The 21,032-nt window shown below is 43.6% G+C and overlaps 1 protein-coding gene across 1 annotated transcript in view; it reads right to left on the bottom strand.

The window, feature by feature from the left end:
- Positions 1 to 1,541: 1,541 nt before the first annotated feature.
- Positions 1,542 to 21,032, bottom strand: part of RGS20 (regulator of G protein signaling 20) — a 128,659-nt gene continuing 109,168 nt past the window's right edge. Inside the window, exons 3-5 of the mRNA XM_029592699.1 lie at positions 17,139 to 17,225; positions 10,242 to 10,476; positions 1,542 to 1,819 (exon numbers count right to left, since the gene is read on the bottom strand). Of these exons, the coding sequence (XP_029448559.1) occupies positions 1,631 to 1,819; positions 10,242 to 10,476; positions 17,139 to 17,225 (511 nt within the window). The 3' untranslated portion in view covers positions 1,542 to 1,630. The remainder of the gene's footprint in view (positions 1,820 to 10,241; positions 10,477 to 17,138; positions 17,226 to 21,032) is intronic.

Genomic DNA, 21,032 nt, shown 5'->3' with positions numbered 1-21,032 from the left:
AAAAGCCTGTGGGTACACTTTGTACTCGTAGACCGTGCACCAGTTTTCAAAGGTGACAGCACAGGCATGCTCATTTCCCTTTTGAAATTTGATGCAAAGTCCACAGGAACAATCAAGCGCCCCTGGACTTTAGCATCAAGGTAGGCAATGTGAAAATTAAAATTGCCCCCCCTATAAAGGTATTGCCTACGACTCTTTTGTTGCCCTTTGATTTCTCTGAATTCAAATGGGCTATCACTGCCACTGCTCTGCTTTACCCAGGTGTACAGTTACAAACTTAGATCATGTTCTATCATTTGGCTTTGCAATTTTTATTGTTTTGCCTAGATAAAATTAAGTGCAATAAATGAAAGTCCTGAAATCGGGTCAGGCATCTCTGGTCCTCAGGGCTGCAAACTGGTTAGGTTTTTAGGATATAACTAATGAGTATGAAGGAGAGAGATTTGCTTGCAACTGAGGCAGTGCGCATGTAAATCTCTCTCCTGCACATTCGTTTGGGATATCCTGAAAACCTAACTGGTTTATGGCCCTCAAGGACCAGAGTTGCCTGCCCCAGCCTATATAACTGGAAGCTCTGCCGCTTACTAGCAGGCATGAAAATCTAGATTCTTTGCACAGCACAGAGGCAGCTCCGGGGTATCCTCTCAGCTATGGTATGCGACGCAGAATAACTCTTTCTAGTATTATTTATCTGCAAAAGGCAAACAACGTATGCTGGTGCTTCACAATCATTCATTCTAACCCGTTTCTTAAAAATCCTAAAAAAAAATTGGCTCTCTTCCTCTCTAGATTCAATTTATGCACGGGCGCAGTATGAGTTAAAAGAAAACAACAGTTGAGAGAAAATTCTTGTGCTTTATTTGTCTTTTGAAGGATGCAAATGCCCACGCTTTTGTCCTTTTAGTTTTTTTTTTTTTCCTTTTCCAAAAAATTAAAACTGGAAATAAATTCCTTTAAAACTAATTTTTATAAACATTCACAAATTATCAACTTAAAAAAAGCAGTTCAAGCAACCTTTGATAGTAAAATAAGAGATTTTTTTTTTCTGTCAACAAAAAGTTCATTAATAGGTAGCAAATCACATACCGTTGGCTTCAATGAATTTGAAGTTGATCCAGCTTAATTTCCATCCGCACATCGCTTATGTTTCTCATAAGTATATACTGTACTCTAAGACAAGTGGAAGTACCATTTCTACTTTGCTAGTAGTTCCTAAATATGTATCTCTGTCATTATATGCGTGAGGTTAACATCTATCATAATCCAGGTAATAGTCATTAAACTTCAAGGCACTTCCACCAGGAAAAAACTTGTCTTTGAGTACATGCTATTTACTGTTGTAAAAATACAACTACTACTCTTTTTTTACATATATATATTACATCTAATCATTTTCCATCTTCCTGTGGAAAGTGTCGCTAATGTTGATCAGTAGATGCAACTGGCCCATCATTTAAAAGCCCTCTGCAGAAGAAAATGTTTAAAAGTCCATATTAAAATATGCCTGAGTATTACTTTCAGGTGAAGATCCTATTAGCTCTAAACTCCCTGCCACAGATAGTACCCATTTTTTAAATTTGTTTTTAAATAAATAAATAAATAGCTTTTAAAAAAAAAAAGGAGAAAATTCCTAAGATTCATCCGTAGTCTCTGAGAAGGACTCAAGGAGGTCTTTGTAGATTGCAGAGTTCATGAATCGTGGGTAAGAGTCTCTGTGCATTAGCGTGTAAATCTGAAGCTGTGCATCATCGAATGTGTGTTGCGTCGGCTCCAGCATGTTCCTGTTGATGACCTCCCTCACTCTGGAGTCCAGGCTGACCTAAGTAAGAAAGGGAGAAATCACCATTTACAGTGGAAGAGGTGCAAGTCCTACCACATGCCATCCTGCATCCTGCCACCGACCAGAGGAGCAATAGGGAAGAACTGCTTCTCTAATTGATATCCCTATCTGTGAATCGCTACAGCTTACCTACAGAACCTGTTCTATGATGGCAGGTCTGCTTTTTACCTATGGGCTAAAGGGGCAGCTGCCTGGGACCCATTGCAGGTGCACATAGGGCTGCTGTGCCCCTGACGAGTTTATTGGCCAGTGCCCATCCCAGGTAGCAGAAAACAACCAGCCCCTCCCCTCCTAGGCTTCCTGCAAGAAACAGGAGGAGAAGAGTGAGTCCGGAGCAGATGTAGCACAAAGCACTGCAAAGAACAGCCACTCTGCTCCGTACTGTAAACCGTTGTGATGGAACCTCTCTAAACGACGGTATATACAATTTTATAAATAATAATAAAAAAATATTATTATTATTCCTTCTTTCCGTGCAACCCCCTCCTGTCTGGAGGGAACAGGACGAGAGGGATGAAATTCGACTGGACATCGGAGCAAAGAAGAATTCAGGTTTTGTCTCCTTATTTCTATTTCTGATTTGTAGTCACTTATTCCATTGTGAGGGTCTGTGTTCTGCATCGTTGACCAAGCTTGCTAGCATGTAGGTTTTGTGTAGGGATCTGTAGCAGTCCAGCTTGCTCTATTTTCCTGAGAAAGGAGGGAGTTTGCGTTTCTGTTACTGAAATGAAAACAAAATCTGAATTTTTTCTATTCTCATTCAGCTAGGATTGCCAACTTCCAGATTTTCTCAGGACAGTATGGAAATTGAGGCTAGTGTCCGGAAGGCAGGAGGGGAACTAAAATATCCGGAAATGGTCAGGATTTTAGCTCTCCTGCAGCTGGAGGGCATCTGCCCAACGTCTGACTCCTCCTGGCTGTGCCTTCTCCTTCCGCCCAGCTCCAGTGCCTGGGCCTCTTCTCTCCTTCCTGCAGAGCCCCGCCCGCAGCAGCAGGAGAAGAGGCCTAATTACAGCTGCGAGGATCAGGAGGTGGGCTGGCACAGAGGAAAAGTCACTGATGATTAAAAAAAAAAAAAAAAAAAAAGGGAGAAAGGAAATGTGCCTGAGGGGGGTAGGAAGGGAAAAAGGCCTGAGGGGTAGAAAGAATATAGGGGGAGAGGGGGAGAAGGGAAAAGCCTAAGGATGGGGATCAGAGCATCTGGAGGAAGGGAGTCAGGAGTGGAGAAGGGAGTCTGGAGGGAGGGAGATGAGAAGAGGGAAAAGCCTTGGAAGAGGGATGAGAAAGCGTAAAAGCCTTTCAAGAGAGGGTTGAAAAGGAGGAATAGCTATTGAAGAGAAAGAAAGTGAGTGACATGGAAAGACCTAAGGGGACTTGGAAGAGGTTGAAAGGCAGTGTAAACAGACAGAGGGACAGTGGAAGGAGCGTTACTCTTCATTTCTCACTTAGACCACCAGCCTTCCATCACCCTTTGTCTCTTACTTCTTTCTCAGGCTCCTATTCCTTCCCTTTCACCCACTCCTTAGATCCCCGTTTTCACCCTCTCTGTTCATCCTCCCCTTAGCCCTCATCTACTATTTATCATAACAAAACAAACTCCAAGGACTCAAACAGCAAAGCCCTAGCTACAAAAAGGCAGCTCCGCAAATATTGCACCAGGCTCTCGAATTCTAAGGCACCTCCTATTGGGGAAAATGAGCAATCTGGATTACTATAGATATAGACCCCCACGCAAGAACTACACGCTAGCAGAACATAGGCAGACCCTCACCTAACACAGAGGAAGGGACCACAAGTTAGAGACAGAAACATGCAGACAAAACTTGAAATGGAAATCCCATGAAGCCAGATTCTATAAGCAGTGCAATACTGGAGGACGAGAAACAGATATGCTTTTCCTCCTGTACTTTGCAAAATACAAAAACAGAAGAGATGAGTCTGTGAAGGGGATGAACTTGGAAATGGGGCTAGTGAGGTAAAAAAGGAGGACTGGGAATCTAGGTAGGAGGTAAGAGACAAAAGAAAGGGGCCAGGACCATGCCAGGAGAGAAGAGTGCATGAGTGTGTGGATGGGGAAGAGTGCATGTGTGAGAGGAGAAAGCTTGTGCACTCAACCACCAGCACTGTCCTGCCCCTCACTCCCTCTCACGAATCCTAGACATCCTCAGAGCATCTGGAAATCAAATGTTCCCAGGTTTGGAGATTTTTTTAATCCTTATTTTAATAATTGGATGTTTGATGTATCTGCTGTTTTGAATATTTTATACATTTTTGGAAAAGTTGAAAAAATGTTATATGAGTTTTTAATCATTGGATATTGTTCTAATCATCAGCCGTTTTGAAATGTTCATTTTTATTAGTATGTTTATACCATTATTGATATTTTATATTTCCTGATTTTATTTGATTACTAGCTGTACCCGGCCATGCGTTGCCGTGGCTCAGTCTGGTTTAATTTCACAATGCGCATTAGCTCTGCTCCGGCTGCCCCAACTCCCTCCCCCCCTTCCCCGGTGGTGGACAGACTGGCTCGGTGACTCTTCTACCCTTTTCTCCTCCTGTGTGTAACTGTCCAGCAGTCCCTACTCCCTCCCCCCTTCCCCAGCGGCGGAGGAACGGGCTGAGCCGTTTCTCGGAGCGGCGACTCGTCTGCCCTTTCCTCCTCCCCTCTGTGACACCCAGCACGTAGCGCAGAGCTCTATGGTCCCCACATGCGTGGTACAGCTGCTCTCTACTGCGCATTTGCGGTCCATCGGTCAGAGCCAATTTATATTGTAGATAGTGTGTGTTGCTTTTACGTCCAACAGATGGCGCTGTTTTCCCCAAAAAGCATGTTTTTACCTGTCACAGATGTGACATCTATATAATATAGGTATATAAAAACACGCGCGTATTCGAATGCAACGTTGTGTCAAAATCTCAAAGCTGTCGGTGAAGAACTTTCGGAGATTTAAGATTTTGAACAAATGAACATTTACAATTTTATTTATATAGATATATATAATATATACATTATTATTATTATTATTTATAGTATTTCTATACCGGAAGTTCCTGTATAATATACATATCACCCCGGTTTACAAAGAACAGGAACTGTCGCTTCATTTAGCGGTTTACATTGAACAGATTAATCAAATTTACAAAATAGTCTAAACTGCTAAACAGATAAGTAAACAGTTAAAAAATAAGTTAAAAACAGTTAAAAAATTAACAAATTAATTTTAAAAATTAACATAACACAACTATGTTTCAGAAATCATGTCAGTGACTGATAAATGTATTACCTGTAACTTTTGGTGGTAGACTGCAAACACCCCACAAAATACATAAAATTTAGAAATAAAAAGAAATCCATACCACATGGCCTGAATGTAGTCACTGAAATGGTTGGCTGGGATGTTTCCCCTTGCTACTCACCATGCAAAAACATTTCAAATTATTTTATCATCTCAGTAAAAGTGGCACAAACTCCCTTCATTACCAGGCATGTTTGTAAGTAACACAAAACTCTGCAAAACGTCAATCAGAACCTGTGCGCAAATCTGCCATATCAAAATAGCACTAACTCCTAGGAATGTGCAGGGAAAACAATTTTGCAACTATTTTTCTTTCGATTTACAGTCCCACCCCCCCCCCCCAGGTATCAATTCGCTTAGGGGCGGATTTTCAAAGGGTTATGCGCGTATATTACGCGCGTAACTTTGAAAACCCGCTCCTGCGCGCACCGAGCCTATTTTGCATAGGCTCGGCGCGCGCAAGCCCCGGGATGCGCGTATGTCCCGGGGCTTGAAAAAAGGGGTGTGGGTGGGGCGGGGGCGTGGCAAGAGGCCTCCGAAGGCCTGCTAGGCCGGGGGATCGCGCGCCGACACTCGGCCAGCGCGCGCAACCGACGCCTGCCCAGAGGCAGGCGCAACTTAAATAATAAAGGTGGGGGGGATTTAGGTAGGGCTGGGGGGCAGGTTAGATAGGCAAAGGGAGGGGAAGGTGTGGGGGGGGGGGCGAAAGGAAAGTTCCCTCCGAGGCCGCTCCGATTTGCGGCCTCGGAGAGAACGGGGAAAGCCATTGGGGCTCTCCTAGGGCTCGGTGTGCGCAAGGTGTACAAGTGTGCACCCCCTTGCGCGTGCCGACCCCGGATTTTATAACATGTGCGCGGCTGCGCACGCATGTTATAAAATCGGGCGTAGATTTGTGCTCGCCGGGTTGTGCACACAAATCCACGCCCGCGCGTAGGTTAGAAAATCTGGCCCACAATCTTTATTTCATTCCTGTCCTTTACAGAAACTAAATCTAAAAAAAAATAAAACAAAAACATCTGAAATGGAGTCTCATCAGGTATCCCCTGCAGCCCATTGCACTCCCCTCCCAAGATTTCAGCTCCTACTTACCCCGTCCCTGGGGGGGTTCCATCACTGAGGCCTAAGTCTAGGCCCAACGCCATTGGGCAAATATATCAGTTTTACTTATAGATTTGGGGAAAATCTTCAAAGAAATTTAAAAAATCAAAATTGGACACTCAGTCCAACAAAACCCACTTTACACTTTTAAAAATCTGAAGCAAATATTTCAAATCCACTTAAAGTTTCTTCAAAAAAGTTCAATAAACTAATCTGATAAGCATCCAAAATGGTGCCAGGATCATCAGATGGTTTGACAAACCTATTCTGAAGTTTGAACATTTCTAAAAATTATTAGCAGTAATTGTTATATTATTGTATAACATAGTTCCATTCATCCAGCAGAATTTTAAATGGCTTTGCAGGTAGATTCAAATACACCTTGGGAATGCACATTCCTATGAATGGGAGAAAAGAATTAACTGCATTTACTACTATTATTATTATTGTTATTAATGTTATCATACAGTTATGACAATTTCTCTTTAGTAACAGGGAGTTGAGTGCTCCATAAAAATACGAAAATTAGAAGCACCCCTCCTCATTCTCTCTCTCCTCGTCATACCAGTGATATCAAACCTCCCACCCCCATTTGCTGATCTTTTCCTCTTCTATCCTCCCCACCCATGTCAATGTTGTTATTCTTCATTCCCCTCTTCCCTGGTGTGTTTCCTGCTCCTTCCCATCCCATGCTTTCTCGTTCTCTCCCCTCTTTGTTAGCTCAGTCCTTCCCCCTTCCATATCAACACTCTTCATCTTTATTCTTCCCCCTGGGCTGTCCCACAGTGGTGGAGGAAAGGGAGAGCGGGGAGGCTGGGAAGCAGTAGCAAGGAAGAGGGAGAGGGCTCCACAGCATCAAAGGGTATAGGGTGGGAGAGATGGGAAGGGGCTTGGTAACATTAGCCAGAGCTAGGAAGGTGAAGGCAAACCTGGGAGAAAGCGATTGTAGTGGTGGTAGGGATGTCGGGGGGGTTGAAGAGAAGGGGAAAAATAGCAGTATTTTGGGGAGGAAGGAGAAGAGAGATCTGCTTTGAATGTTTCCCAGATCTGCCAGGATGTACAGGGAAATACTGATTTGAATGGATCTGAAAAATGAGAGTGAGAGTGGGAGTTTGTCTGTGTTAAGCCTCTAGACTGTTGATGTATTATTGTGTTTTACTGATATGTCTGTATTCTATGGATCTATTTTAGATTATTGCTGTATTTTATTGATGCGTTTGATTATAATTATTATGATGTATTTGATTATTTTACTATCTTATTTGCTGTAAATAGCTTTGGGTTGAATTTTGGTTCAAGGGAGATGGTCTCTAATTTATACCCTAACAACTTAAATGTTTCCTGTGGAACTGGGAAAAATGTACACATTTCATTGTATTTAAAATCTGGCAGAAATTTGCCTAGTATGAGTTCAGTCTTTAATTCTTTACATATCTCCATCTTGGAACATATTTGGTAAATTTGGTTTAGCTGTTTCTGTTGTGCTAAAGTTTGAAAAGGCACATTGCCGAAGACATTTGATGACATCCCACTCTTGTTACACCCTATAGTTAGTTGGTGATACATTTGGTTTGGAACCAGTAATCCCTGGATTAGTTATCTGCCAAAATAACTCTGTGATCTATGTTCATGATTGTAAATCACACCCATATTCTTGGATTTTTCTGATATAACTGGTTTATTCTATTCATTTGGATTTAGCTTATGCCTTTTCATTGATAGCCAAAGATAAGTTACATTCAGGTACAGTAGGTATTTCCATGCCCAGTTTAAGGGCCTGATGTATTAAGAGAACACAGTTTTACCCACCATTGTGCGCACAATGGGGCAGATTTTAAAAGCCCTACGCGTGCCGAGCCTATTTTGCATAGGCTCAGTGATGCGCGCAAGCTTCGGGGCTTGAAAAAAGGGGCGGGGCGTGGGAGGTCCGGGGCGGGGGCAGGGCCAGAGGCCTTCTTGAAGCTGCTAGGCCGGGGGATTGTGCGCCGGCACTTGGCCACCTCGCGCAACCTATGCCTGCTCAGAGGCAGGCGCAACTTGTAAAACAAAGGCGAGGGGGGGGGAGTTTGGTAGGGCTTGGGGGGGGCGGAAGGAAAGTTCCCTCCGAGGCCGCTCCGATTTTGCAGCAACCTCGGAGGGAACGGGGAAAGCCATCATGGCTCCCCTAGGGCTCGGCGCGCGCAAGATGCACAAGTGTGCACCCCCTTGCGCGCGCCGACCCCAGATTTTATAAGATGCGCACGGCTGCGCACGCATCTTATAAAATCGGGTGTACATTTGTGCACGCCGAGTTGCGCACACAAATGTACGCCTACGTGTACAAATGTACGCCTACGCATTCCTTGCTCCTGATAGAGCAAGGAATGTTGCAATGTGTGTGTAAAATCCCATGCAAATGAAAGCATTAGCTTTACCCTCCCTCCACCCTATCCCCCGTGCAGAGAGATGCACTGGCTTAATTCAGGTTTTCCTAGTGCTGGAAATTTTACTCCTGGTCAGCGGTGGGGTTAAGTTTCCAATGTTAGCGTTAGTCTAGGGACAGAGGCAGGTGTTCTGGGCCTGGGACCTGTAGTCAGGATTTATGCACTGGAAAAATGCTTTCTGCACCCAAAGCATGTTTTCTGCTCATAAATGTGATTTATGTGCACAAAACATTTTCTGCGTGAATGGCATTTTTGTGCACATAAACCATTTTATGTGCACAAAATAAGCATAAATCATGCTTTCTGTGTAAAGAAGTATTTTATGTGCACAAAACATGATTTTGGTCCAATAGATTTCCCCCACCACCTGAGTTAAAATGTACGATTAGCCTGTACTGAGTGCTCATTTCTGGTTTGTGCACTATTTCAGCTCCCAGTGCATTATGCATAACATTTGCTTACTGCATCAGGTGCTACTTTTTTTTTTAGTGCCTGTGTTAAGAAACTGCACTGAATTCTGGAGCCCAGGCTTAAGGCAGGGCTTATTACATTGGCCTCTTAAGTTCATACCTGAGGCAATAGACTGTGAAGTGACTTGCCGAAGTTCACAAGGAGCGTTAGTAGAATCAGAACCCTGGCCTCCCTGGTTTTTAGCCTCCTGCTCTAATCACAAGATTACTTTATTTTTTCACATTTTTCCTCCCAATTTCCAAGGTTCTCATTTGTAGCATTTCATAAATCCCAGTTGTGGGAGCTATTTACCCCATCTAATTAGCCCATCTCTATTCTGGACTCTTGCTCATCAGCTTGACTAAGGTTCTACATATCACAAATATAATACACTTAGGCCTGGATTTTCTAAGTTCACAGAACTTTCTTCCTCCAGGAGTGTTCCACAGAATTTAGTAAATCCGGCGGTAACGGGGGGCGAGCCTACGAAAGCCCGCAGCGATCACACCATCGCGGTGCGATCGCTGCCGGCTTTCACAAACTAATAGCACCACCGTGAAAGGTGGTGCTATTGGCCGCGTTACTGACAGCGATAAGGCTCCTTACCCTTTCGCCGTCAGTGATGTCTTCGCGGCGTCCGCCCCGGTGCTGCCCCGACTCCTCCCCTTCTGGTGCGGACGCCGCCCAGAACCCTCCCCGATCTAGTTAGTTATCGCATGCGAAAAGGGACTTTTCGCGTGCGATACCTTTGGAAAATGACCCCCTTAGGTAGTGGGGGAATAAAATACTGAGGTTAGCACTTTTGATAAAAGACCTTCCAGCCAATCTACAGAGGATCACTGATGGAAACCTGCTTTAGAAATGTTTATCTTATTGGATGGAAGTAGAAGACCTCAGTGATAATCAAAGGGGGTGGGGGCGGGGGGGAGGACAGGGGAGGTGAAAATGAATCATAAAGAAGAAATGGATAAAAGTCCGATCTTAGATGCTAAGAATTTTCTATCAACCATAAAGTAGGCTAACAAACATTAGTTAAAGTACACATAACAAATGTTTATCACTCAACCTAATTCCAAAGGAAATGTTAAGCTTCTCTGCCTGGGGAAATGATGGCGTGAAATAAACACAGACCTCTTTAGGAGACAGGATGGAGATATAATCTTCATATATTAGCCTTGCTTTTTCCTCAATTAAGTTTTTGTTGACTTCCCGCTTCAGATCCTCGCAGGCCATCCAGAAAAGCATGTTTTCTTCACTGAATTCTGTTCGTAAAAATTCCCGGAAAGCATTTCTTCCTCCAGGAGTGTTCATTAATGTATCAAATGACTGTGCCCAGGAGTTTACGTCTTCAAGAGTCGGAGCTGGGCTTTTTTTTTTTTTCCCATAGTGTGGTGGTCAGAAGCAACGGAGGAAAGAATGACAGAAAAAAAAAAAAAAAAAGAAAGTATTAATCAAGTGAACTTGCTGTTTTACACTGATTAATTAAAAAAGGCCAATACGTACTGAGCCAAACATTTGTCTTCTATTGAGAGCAATGCAGGCGTAGTTCAAACTTGATAGATCAGTGCAGATTACTTAGTTTACATAAATGTGATCAGATTTACAGTATGAGTCAGAAAATCAACTAATCTGATTGACCAATTTAGCTTTATATTTCCATAATATTTTTATCTGTTAAGCTGATGAACTAACCTGTGATAATCTGCATCCATAGCAAACTTTTGCGGCAAACTGTTCTGTATGTTTCTGGCCTTGGCAATGCACAGCACATGTTTAAAGCAGACTTGCAGCCCATTTCTTCCCTTCTCCCCATTAGCATCAAATCCTTGGCCTAAATGCCAAAATGTGGTGGCCTGGCTCTCCAACACCCTTCCTCTTGCCCCTCTAAAACTGCAAACGTGTGAATCTGGGCCTCCTCCCTGCCTCCTCCAACCCCTCTTATCCAACCCGCCAAGCTTACCCCATTGCAGGGGTGGCTGTCTCGGGGCAGGATCAAACCTGATTCACTCTCGCCTCACTGGCACCATTTTCCAAAATGTTGGCAGATGACCCTTAGCACTCCTTTGCCTGTAAAGCCTTTTTTTGCACACCCGTCTTCACAAAATTCCCCAGTAATGAGCTGCTTTTCATGATTTTGCTTTGCAGCAGTTCATTATTGGGAATGTAAATAAACTTTCACATGGAGCACACTACACACGAAAATCTTCTACTGCAAAGCTCCATTGTCCAAACTTTTTTCACAAAAGGGTTTCTCATGCAAAACAATACACAAAATGCTTACAAATTAATATTTTTGCACATTTTTTTTTCACATTTCTGGGTGTTTTGCACTATTTTTTTTTATTGTGAAGATTCTGTCTCTGAAAAAATTATGCAACTTAGTACATTAGCAGAAATCATGTCCATGGAGTATGCCATTTCATTTCATGATAAGTGAGTTTATCATTTTCTATTAAAAATTGATCAGCTTTCTTTAGATAAAGCTCAATTAAGAAACATAGAAACATCAAAACACAGAAACAAAAAATGAAAAATGCATTGAAGCACTCATATTTTGTTTCATTTAAAAATGAAATGAAAAGAAATAACGGCCACATTTTTTTATTGACTTTCGTTTAAGAAAGTCGATTTTAAACAAATCCCAAGACACAAAATACAGCTATAAAACAAAATAGTACCGCCTCAGAGCCAGCGGGGCAAGAGCGACTGAGGATTCTATTCCTTTCTATATCGTGGAGGGCGGTATATGTGGTCTGGAGAAATGGAGGAACCATTTCTTTTTGTTTTTCTCTTTTTTGGGGGGAGACCTGAATTTAATGTGTTTTTCTTTATTCAGCAAATGAAACAAACTAAAATAAACATTAAATGAACTGAAAACCAAATAAGCCCTCCTAAAATAAAAAAACAAAATGAAACACATTTTTTTTTGTCATATATCTGTATTTAGGTTAGTACAGCAGAGCGTTTTGCAGGTAGTAGGAGGACCATGTATTGCATTTTAAAATATTTATTTTTAAGAATGTCAGCAGAATTTTTAACTGTTACTCATGAACATGTATTAACTTATTAATGTTTACAGGATTATTCTACGGTCCTATAAATCTTAGAATGTTATACAATATCTTGGAATAATCAACAATTCTTTCTTTCTGACTTATCAATTTATCTATCTAGTTTAGTTTTCATTTATAACACATTTCTCACAACGCATTTGAAATTGGCTTCAAATTACTTATCAGTGCATATAATGATAGTTAATCTCATCTTTGCAGGTTGAAACCAATTTCCAAACCCACTGAGTAAAGAAGCTAAATGAATGTGTGTATATGTGTATATTTATATAAAGAAACTTCAGGGTGATAATGGGTCCGGTTATAGGTACTATCTCATCCCAATTCATCACCTTACCTACCTCTCCCCCCCAGTGGGGCATTTATTAAATGATAAAAAGCCATATGATTCCCTGACGTAATTACTTTATTTTCAATGTCTTCCACCCTGCCAAGTATTCCAGAAAGTTCTGTGGCCAATGATATGCAAATAAATTATCAGCAAAACAGGCACATTTTAGGCTTTTTGTCTTGGTAGAAAAATTAATAGAAAACAATGTATTTGAATTTTTCCATTGTAAGGGGGTCACCAAAGTGTCCTTTACTATATGCATCAGAGTCTTCACAGTTGCTGTATGTGTGATGTCAGAGAGAGGAGTATGGTGTAGTATTCCTTTATGCTCTCCAGTGGGAGGTGTCTTACAGAGTGTGTGTTTAACTGAACTGATGAGCCCACTTTGGCTCATGTTCTTTTTCCTTCAACTCCTGTCCTAAGAGAGTGGCTAGACCCAAGGGTGGGATTCCTGGACCCTAGGGATTTGAGAGATTTAAAGATCTCAAGAGGGAAGAGACCCAAGAAGATCCAAAGGAGGAAGGGAGTAAATTCCATAGTCCTCATCTGCTAATGAAAGTATTCCTTACTGCTTGAATTCTCAGAAGTGGGGTTCTACTGGAGTCAAAAGGAGAAATGCCAGTATTCAAACAATGCTTCAGAGCTGACGTGTAAGAGAAGTCTGCAGGAGCTCATTCTTCTAAAGGCAGCGAAGCAATACGACAAGGCAATGGCTAAGGCCAGAGAGATGCCGGGCTGTATAGAGAGAGGCATAACTAGCAGGAAAAAGGGAGTGATAAGGCCCCCATACAGGTCATTGGTGAGGCCTCATCTGGAGAACTGTGTTCAGCTCTGGAGACTGTTTCTCAATAAGGATATAGACAGGATTGTAGTGGTCCAGAGAAAGATGACCAAAATGTTGTGGGGTCTGAACCAAAAGAGTTAAGAGATGAGACTCAAGGACTTAAATATATATACATTGGAAGAGAGGAGGGACAATAGTGATATGATACTGACATTCAAATACCTGAAAGATATTAGTGGTGTAACCCAGAGCTATTTCCGGTTACCATTAAGCCCTGGGAGATGTCATATAGAATAAGTTAGTGAGAAATAATTAGAGGAGGATCCATTCATATGCAGGCCCTCCCCTTGAGGGTGCTGGAATGGATGTCCCACTTCAGAGGTTTTATAGCAGTGCTCTGCCAAGAGCTCTGGGATCAGTATAAGTTTGCAGTTCAGGATGAGGGTTGGAGATTTTACCTAGGTTGAATTTGGGCCTTCTCTTGGTACTCTGGCCCTCTTGGCTGGCAGTCTTTGAGTAAGGTTGGAGATTTACCTGCCTATCCACTTCCTGGTGGATAAGGGGTTTCCTCATGAAACCTTTTTGCAATTTTGGACTTTTCCATGGTAGGAGCCTTACTGGACACTTGGGCCTTTGCTGGATTCAGGGATTGGGAAACCCTGTGCTTGGGATGCCCAGGGATAGGGAAGACCTGCCCTCCGAGGTGGTGACCCATTGCAAGGGGCAACTCCAGTGTTATTTCTTTTTTTTGGGGACCAGAAGAAATTGTTTTGTGAAGATCTCGGAGGAAGTATTTTCTGCCCCTCTTCCTGCCCATCTAAGGACCTGTGAAGATACAGTTCCAGCTTGGGTCCCTTCCAAAAGGGATCCCCATCATATTAAAAGGAAAAGATCTTCTAACTGTGAGTATAAGACTTTTGAAAATCATTGAGGACACCCATCAGGAGTCTTTACCACCTGGGGAGAGAGAGGATTTATTCTCTGTTGAATGGACAGGATTTGGTAAAGTGGGAAAGGTAATCTTAGGGTAATCCAGGAGGGTGGACGGATCCCTTGCCTGCTTGAAAGATTCTCACACAGATAGAAGTAAAGGCTGTAACCAAAGAGAGAAAGACTGTGGTGCTGGAAAAATATTTATTGTGCCATTTGCAACCGTTTTATCGGTAAAGCCTTTAATTTTGGACACTAACCCAGCCCACACAGGAGGAAGTTAGTCATCCCCACGCTGGGCCCTGCGGAAGGAGTCGGATAGAAGAGCTGGCCAGGGTTCCTTCCCTGAAGAACTTACAAATTCTTTTATGGCCCCATTCATGCAGGACAGGAACACTCAGGAGGGGTTACAATAATGCACGGGAATGAAATATTTTTCGATGGGGAAAAAAAACTATAGAACAAGGGGTCATAATATGAAGCTACACGGGGATCGAGTTGGGACCAATGTCAGGAAGAGTTTCATTCAAGGAACGTGTGGTGGATCCATGGAATGTCCTCCCAGACAAGGGGCAGTAAAGGAATTCAAAAGAGCATGGAATAAACGCAGAAGACTCATAATGGCTAAATGATGGCAGACAAAGGAAAGGATAACTTGTATTGACTGGGATAACCTGCACAGAGCAACAATTACCCTAAGAATATAATTTTAAAAAAGGAGCTTGCTGGAGAGATTGGATGGACCGCTTGATTCTTTTTCTGCCAGCATGTACTATGTTGCTAGGTTCCAAGTGCAAGAAAGATTTCACATGTAATACTGCTGGACTACAGTAGCTTGCACCTCAGAAAACTGGAATAAGGGGTGCTCAGAGGGTGCACAGCTCTGCATGGAAATACAGAGGCTCTGATTCCACAGTGCAGAGGATTTTTTTTAGTTTTACCAGTGACCGTAACTTTGTTTTTAGATTTCTGGGCTTTTCTGTATGAATGCTACCAGATCCAAGCATTTGAACACCAGACTGTGTGGCAATGTGCTATTCTTACTGGAAGGTGTCAGAAGATCTCTTCGCAGGCTAAAGGCCTTGAAAGATTGTAACTCCCCCCAGTCAGGAAAGAACCCAAGGGAGCATAGGGTGTCTACTGGCCCTACCAATCTGGAATTCTTCTACCAGCCCTTGAAACAGGGGCTACAACACCAGAAAATGTAAATGAAAAGTCTTGATAAAATGGGGGGTGAAGGCAAAGGTTGCCACTAAGTGTGTAATGCCAAGGACCGCCTAAGAATGACTGCTAAACTGCTGCATTCTGCCATCATTCAAGTGAATTTTTATCCTCTGAAGTCTATGGCAAAATACATTTGCAGACTTTGAGGAGCATTCACAAATTTCTTTGTGAGCTGAACATTTCATGTTGTACATATTCTTAGAGGAAAGACTGGAGTTGCTCCCCAAAGCTAATCTCAAACCATTTGGCAGCCGTATCCAATTGCCAGCCCACTCGATCACCAAAGGTCTGAGAGACACCTCCGTAACATCCCTAGTCTGAACAGCAAGAGCCATAACTGGTAATCAAGCACTGATCTCCCAGCTTGCAACAGACAGCACTAATAATTGTGTGTTTGTTTCCATCTTTTCATTGCTAAGTTGTAAAACCTTGGATGCAGTAATTTTCTTCAGCTAGAAAAGGATGATAATATCTGACATGCTTTTGGCCACTTGTGGCTCAGTTTTAGCTACTGAAGATGGATCCCTCCAATTCAGAGCTTCCCAAACTTTTAGCCAATGTGACCCCATTTTAGTACCTGAAAATTCTTGTGGCCTCACAGGATGACCAAAACGACCCCACACTCCAGCTGAACCCCTCTTTTAATCTCCACCCTCTCTGATTGATCCTTTTTCTCAGCCTCCCCCCTCTCCAGAAGATCTCTCTTAACATCCTCCCCTCTAAAGGACCCCTCTCTAAACCTGCACCCCTCCAGCTGATCTTCTGCTCCATCCCCCAACTCTTCTCAACTCTCACCTCATCCCCTCTCTCTCATCTCCTCCTGCCCTTTTTTTCATCCCTCCAACCGATTCTTTCATCCCAAGCTTTTCTTATAACCCACAACTGATCCTTTGTCATTCCCTACCTCTCATCCCATCTCCCATTCCCTCCTCACTCTTATCCCTATCCCTACCTCTCTGTCTCACCATCTCTCCCCAACCCTTCACACACCCACACCCACACAGCTGATCCTATCTCACTCCTAGTCCCTCTCTTACAACTTCCAGTTGTCCTTCTGTCATTCCCCCTCTCTCACCCCAAGTCCCTTATCCACTTTATCCAACCCTCAAGTCCCTCCTGCATCTAATCCCTCCCTTCAAACAGCCCCTCCTCCAAACATCCAACATTACTTTTTTGACCGTGGGCCAAAGGAGAATGACAGTTGGTCGGATGAGAGGGCAGTCTGTTGATGGGGGCAATATATTTCTCTTGGGTAGGCTCATTGGTGGGCGAGGAGAGATGAATAGCGCAATCTTCACCAGCTTATGCACACTTGGCCCTCCCCTTCCATCATGGCTAGTCTCAAGCCTGACAGTGATCTGCAAGCAGCAACAGCATTAGTAATAAAAGCCAGAACAGGGCCTGTGAGGTATTTCAAGATCACAGGCCCTGCAGCAGCCCCAATCCCTCCTCACAGGGCTTCCTGGTACCACAGATTTATGCAATGACAATGCTACTGTAGGACCTGTGAATGGTTGCTGGCTCATGGGCCTCACGCTGACTTCGATTACTAATGCAGCTACTGCTGACACCTGAAGAGTGCAGCCATTTGAGGCACTTGTGATCCCAACTGAAGATTTTATGAGCCCATTTGGGGTCCCAACCCACAGTTTGGGAAGCTGTGCTCTAATCAGTGGGTGAACGTTTACCTCTCTTCACAGTTTGGGATGCCTTCAACTCGGATTTCATTGGATGGTCTCCTTGCTCTGTCCTCGTCTTGGTTCCTAACAGTAAGACTGAAAAATACAAACAGAATTACATGTGAAAGAATATACATGAAGAAAAAAGATTGCCATAGCCTTAGACTGCAGTACTTTAATATTTCACTGTAGATATATTTATAAACCCTATTCTAATGGCAAAAGCTGTTTCCATTTGAAGGACAATCCTCATTTTACTTTTTCCACAAATGTATCCAGAACCAGTTTCAAATCAGTCTTAAATGTATTGGTATGATGATTGAACACAGTTCATTTTAAAGTGATTTCACACCGGTTTCAAACCGATTAGGTGAACTGAATTACATAAAAACTCTGTTATATATTATTGGAATTAAAAAGCTGCCATCAGGTCAGGTCAACGTGTTTCTCTCCCCTCTCCCTCCCGCTGGCAGAATGAGAGCAGTGCTTCTTACTTGTGTCTTCTTCCTCTGCCATTTTAAATCTATAGTCCAAACCATGCCAGGCCAGTGGATCCTGCAAGACTATGGGGCCCTGCTTGGTTCAGAGTGACTGGTGGAGGAGGAGGCAGATGTAGTTTAGAAGTCTTTTCAGATGGAAAGGAAGTTTTAAAACTAGGGGTCATAATTTGAAACTCCAAGGGGGGGAAGACTCGAGAAATATTTCTTCACAAAATGGGCGGTGGATGCATGGAATATCCTCCCGGTAAAGGTGGCGAAGGCAAGAATGGAAATGGAATTCAAAAAGGCCTAGGACAGACACAGAGGATCTCCAGTGGCTAGAGCAGCAGTGATGGCGAACTCCAGTCCTCAAGTGCCACAAACAGGCAGTGCATGCAAATCTTTCTCGTGCATATTCATTCTAGATATCCTGAAAACCTGGCCAGTTTGTGGCCCTTGAGGACTGGCGTTTGCATTCACTGAGCTAGAGAATGGAAAGGAAGGAATGGAGTACCCTATCTCAAGACCCAAGTTTGCATTTTGGCATGGGAGTACCTGCATGGAGCAGAAGTTACTACCCTAATCAGCAGGCATGGCAGTAACCTGCATTGAGCAACAGTAATACGGTAAGCAACTGGTCAGACTAAATGGATGGAGCATTTTGGTCTTTATCTGTTGTTATTAGCTATGTTCTATGTAAGCTGCTCTCCTGCTGCTGGTGATGGTGGTGGTGTAGTGGGTGTTCAGAGGGACCTGTGGGAAGATTGTACAGGAGGGAGAAGGGCTGGAGAGGATTGCACCTGGAAAGGGCCCAGCTAGGGGCTGTGCACCCACCTTGGATCAGCTCTGTGTGCTGCAACATCATTTTTGTAGGACCTTTAAAAGGTGCCACAAATTAGTAAATCTTCTTATTGCTTTCAAATATATTAAAATAGCACGAGAAACAGCAAATAGTACTAGAGAATAAAAATCGTATTTCTTTTTTTTTTTTTTTAAACAAAAGATCATTCTTCTATTGGCCTGATGGTATTCCTTTAAGATGTAGTTTTTGGAAGCTGAACATTTCCATCTGGAAGTATCCGTATGTTTTTGCATCTCCAAATAATAATATGGTTTAAAATTGTAAAGGTCAAAATGCCCCCACATTTACAGTAGGTTATCTGAAGCTCTCTGCATGCTCCAATTAACAACTAAGGCATCAATGCCGATTTTAAAGATGTTAATTCTGATAAATGGGTTGGATTTTACTGTTTTCTGGTGTGAATGTGATGCAGGAAAAAATTTTGACCAAGCAGCAAGAGGAGAAGACTCGGTTACCGTAGGTCCTGCAGGAGTCTCTTCCTTCTGTTGCCTTTTGTTAACGCCTGTTGGATTTTACTGGATATCTTTAACCACCAGTGCATACCAATGACATGCTTCAAAACAACTAAAAATGCAGACACTGCTTTATTTCAAAATGTAATGTTTAAACCACGCCAGCAGGATGGAGAAAAGGAAGTACTGGGGGTTCTGTTCCCTTCCCCTCCTTGGGCTGGGGTATTTACTCTTTATAACTTTAAAGGGATTTCTGAAATAAAACAGTTTTTAGAATTCTCCTTTGTGTTAGATCATGTCTTCCATAGACACCGATCTTTATTTAACTCACGGGATTTCACTGGGAGCTCAAGATGGGATTCAAAGGGGCGTGGGTGGGAGGATGGGGGAGATTTGTGAAAAGGGGTGGAGTTTGCGGTGGGAGGGGCCTGCACGTTACTCTTTCACCTTTTTTTTCACTGGGACCACCTGAAGGGGTAAAGGCAGCTGGGACAGGGATTCTGTTTAGACCCGGGGGGGTTCTACTGGGAGGGCCACTTTGTTGCTATTTGCTCTGGTCCTTTATTTCTGGGAGCATTAGGTCATGCATTAGCATTCTGATGCTCCCAGGGAAAGTCAGCTACAACTACAGAGTTGTAGCTGACTTTACAGAAAATAACATAGCTTGTTATTTTTTTTTCAGGTGAGCTGCATTATTTTATTTACATAAAATTTCCTAGTTATGAGCTCATTACCATTTTTACATTATCAGAGCAAAAAAAATGGTAAATGCAGCTTAATAAATGACCCCCCAAGTTTGTACCTGAGGTAATGGAAGGAGAAGGGACTTGTCAAAGATCACAAGGAGCAGTGGTAGGATTTGAAACTTGAATCTTTCCTAAGTTCTTAGCCTATTCTTCTAATCACTAGACTATTCTTTCTCCACTGTTGTAGCATCCTGCCAGCAACATTAGTTCTTGTGACCTTCAGCTTTTGTCTGACTTTCTGAATTAACAGAAAACGCGGTTGAATTAGACAAGTTTGAAATTTGTGAGTGGTAGTGCCAAACGTCAATAGGGATGTGAATCGTGTGATCGATCGTCTTAACGATTGATTTTGGCTGGGGGAGGAGGGAAATCTGATCGTCATGTTTTGTTTTTTTTAAAAATCGTAAAAAATCGTAAATCGGGAGAGGGCGGGAAAACCGGCACACCAAAACAACCCTAAAACCCACCTGACCCTTTAAAACAAATCCCCCACCCTCCCGAACCCCCCCAAAATGTTTTAAATTATCTGGGGTTCAGATGGGGGGTCCCGGCGCGATCTCCCACGATCTCCCGCTCTCGGGCCACGGCTGCGTTAATAGAAATGGCGCCGGTGCCCCTTTGCCCTTACCATATGACAGGGCAAAGGTAGCGCCGGCGCCATTTTGGTTCCTGTCACCCGACGTCACGAGTGCAGGAGATCGCTCCCGGACCCCCGCTGGACCCCCAGGGACTTTTGGCCAACTTGGGGGGCCCTCCTGACCCCCACAAGACTTGCCAAAAGTCCAGCGGGGGTCAGGTCATAGTGAGGGCTACTTTTGCCCTCACTATGACATACGGGTCGTATGACATAGTGAGGGCAAAGGTAGCGTCGGCGCCATTTTGAATATTGGCAATACGGCGCGAGTGCAGGAGGTTGCTCCCGGACCCCCGCTGGACTTTTGGCAAGTCTTGTGGGGGTCAGGAGGCCCCCCCAAGCTGGCCAAAAGTCCCTGGGGGTCCAGCGGGGGTCCGGGAGCGATCTCCTGCACTCGTGACGTCGGGTCGTATGACATAGTGAGGGCAAAGGTAGCGCCGGCGCCATTTTGAATATTGGCAATACGGCGCGAGTGCAGGAGGTCACTCCCGGACCCCCGCTGGACTTTTGGCAAGTCTTGTGGGGGTCAGGAGGCCCCCCCAAGCTGGCCAAAAGTCCCTGGGGGTCCAGCGGGGGTCCGGGAGCGATCTCCTGCACTCGTGACGTCGGGTCGTATGACATAGTGAGGGCAAAGGTAGCGCCGGCGCCATTTTGAATATTGGCAATATGGCGCGAGTGCAGGAGGTCACTCCCGGACCCCCGCTGGACTTTTGGTAAGTCTTGTGGGGGT

The sequence above is a fragment of the Rhinatrema bivittatum genome, chromosome 2, assembly GCF_901001135.1.
Source record: "Rhinatrema bivittatum chromosome 2, aRhiBiv1.1, whole genome shotgun sequence".
Lineage (NCBI taxonomy): Eukaryota > Metazoa > Chordata > Amphibia > Gymnophiona > Rhinatrematidae > Rhinatrema > Rhinatrema bivittatum.
The sequence above is the reverse complement of the archived record's forward strand: the minus strand, read 5'-3'. Positions and strand labels throughout refer to the sequence as shown.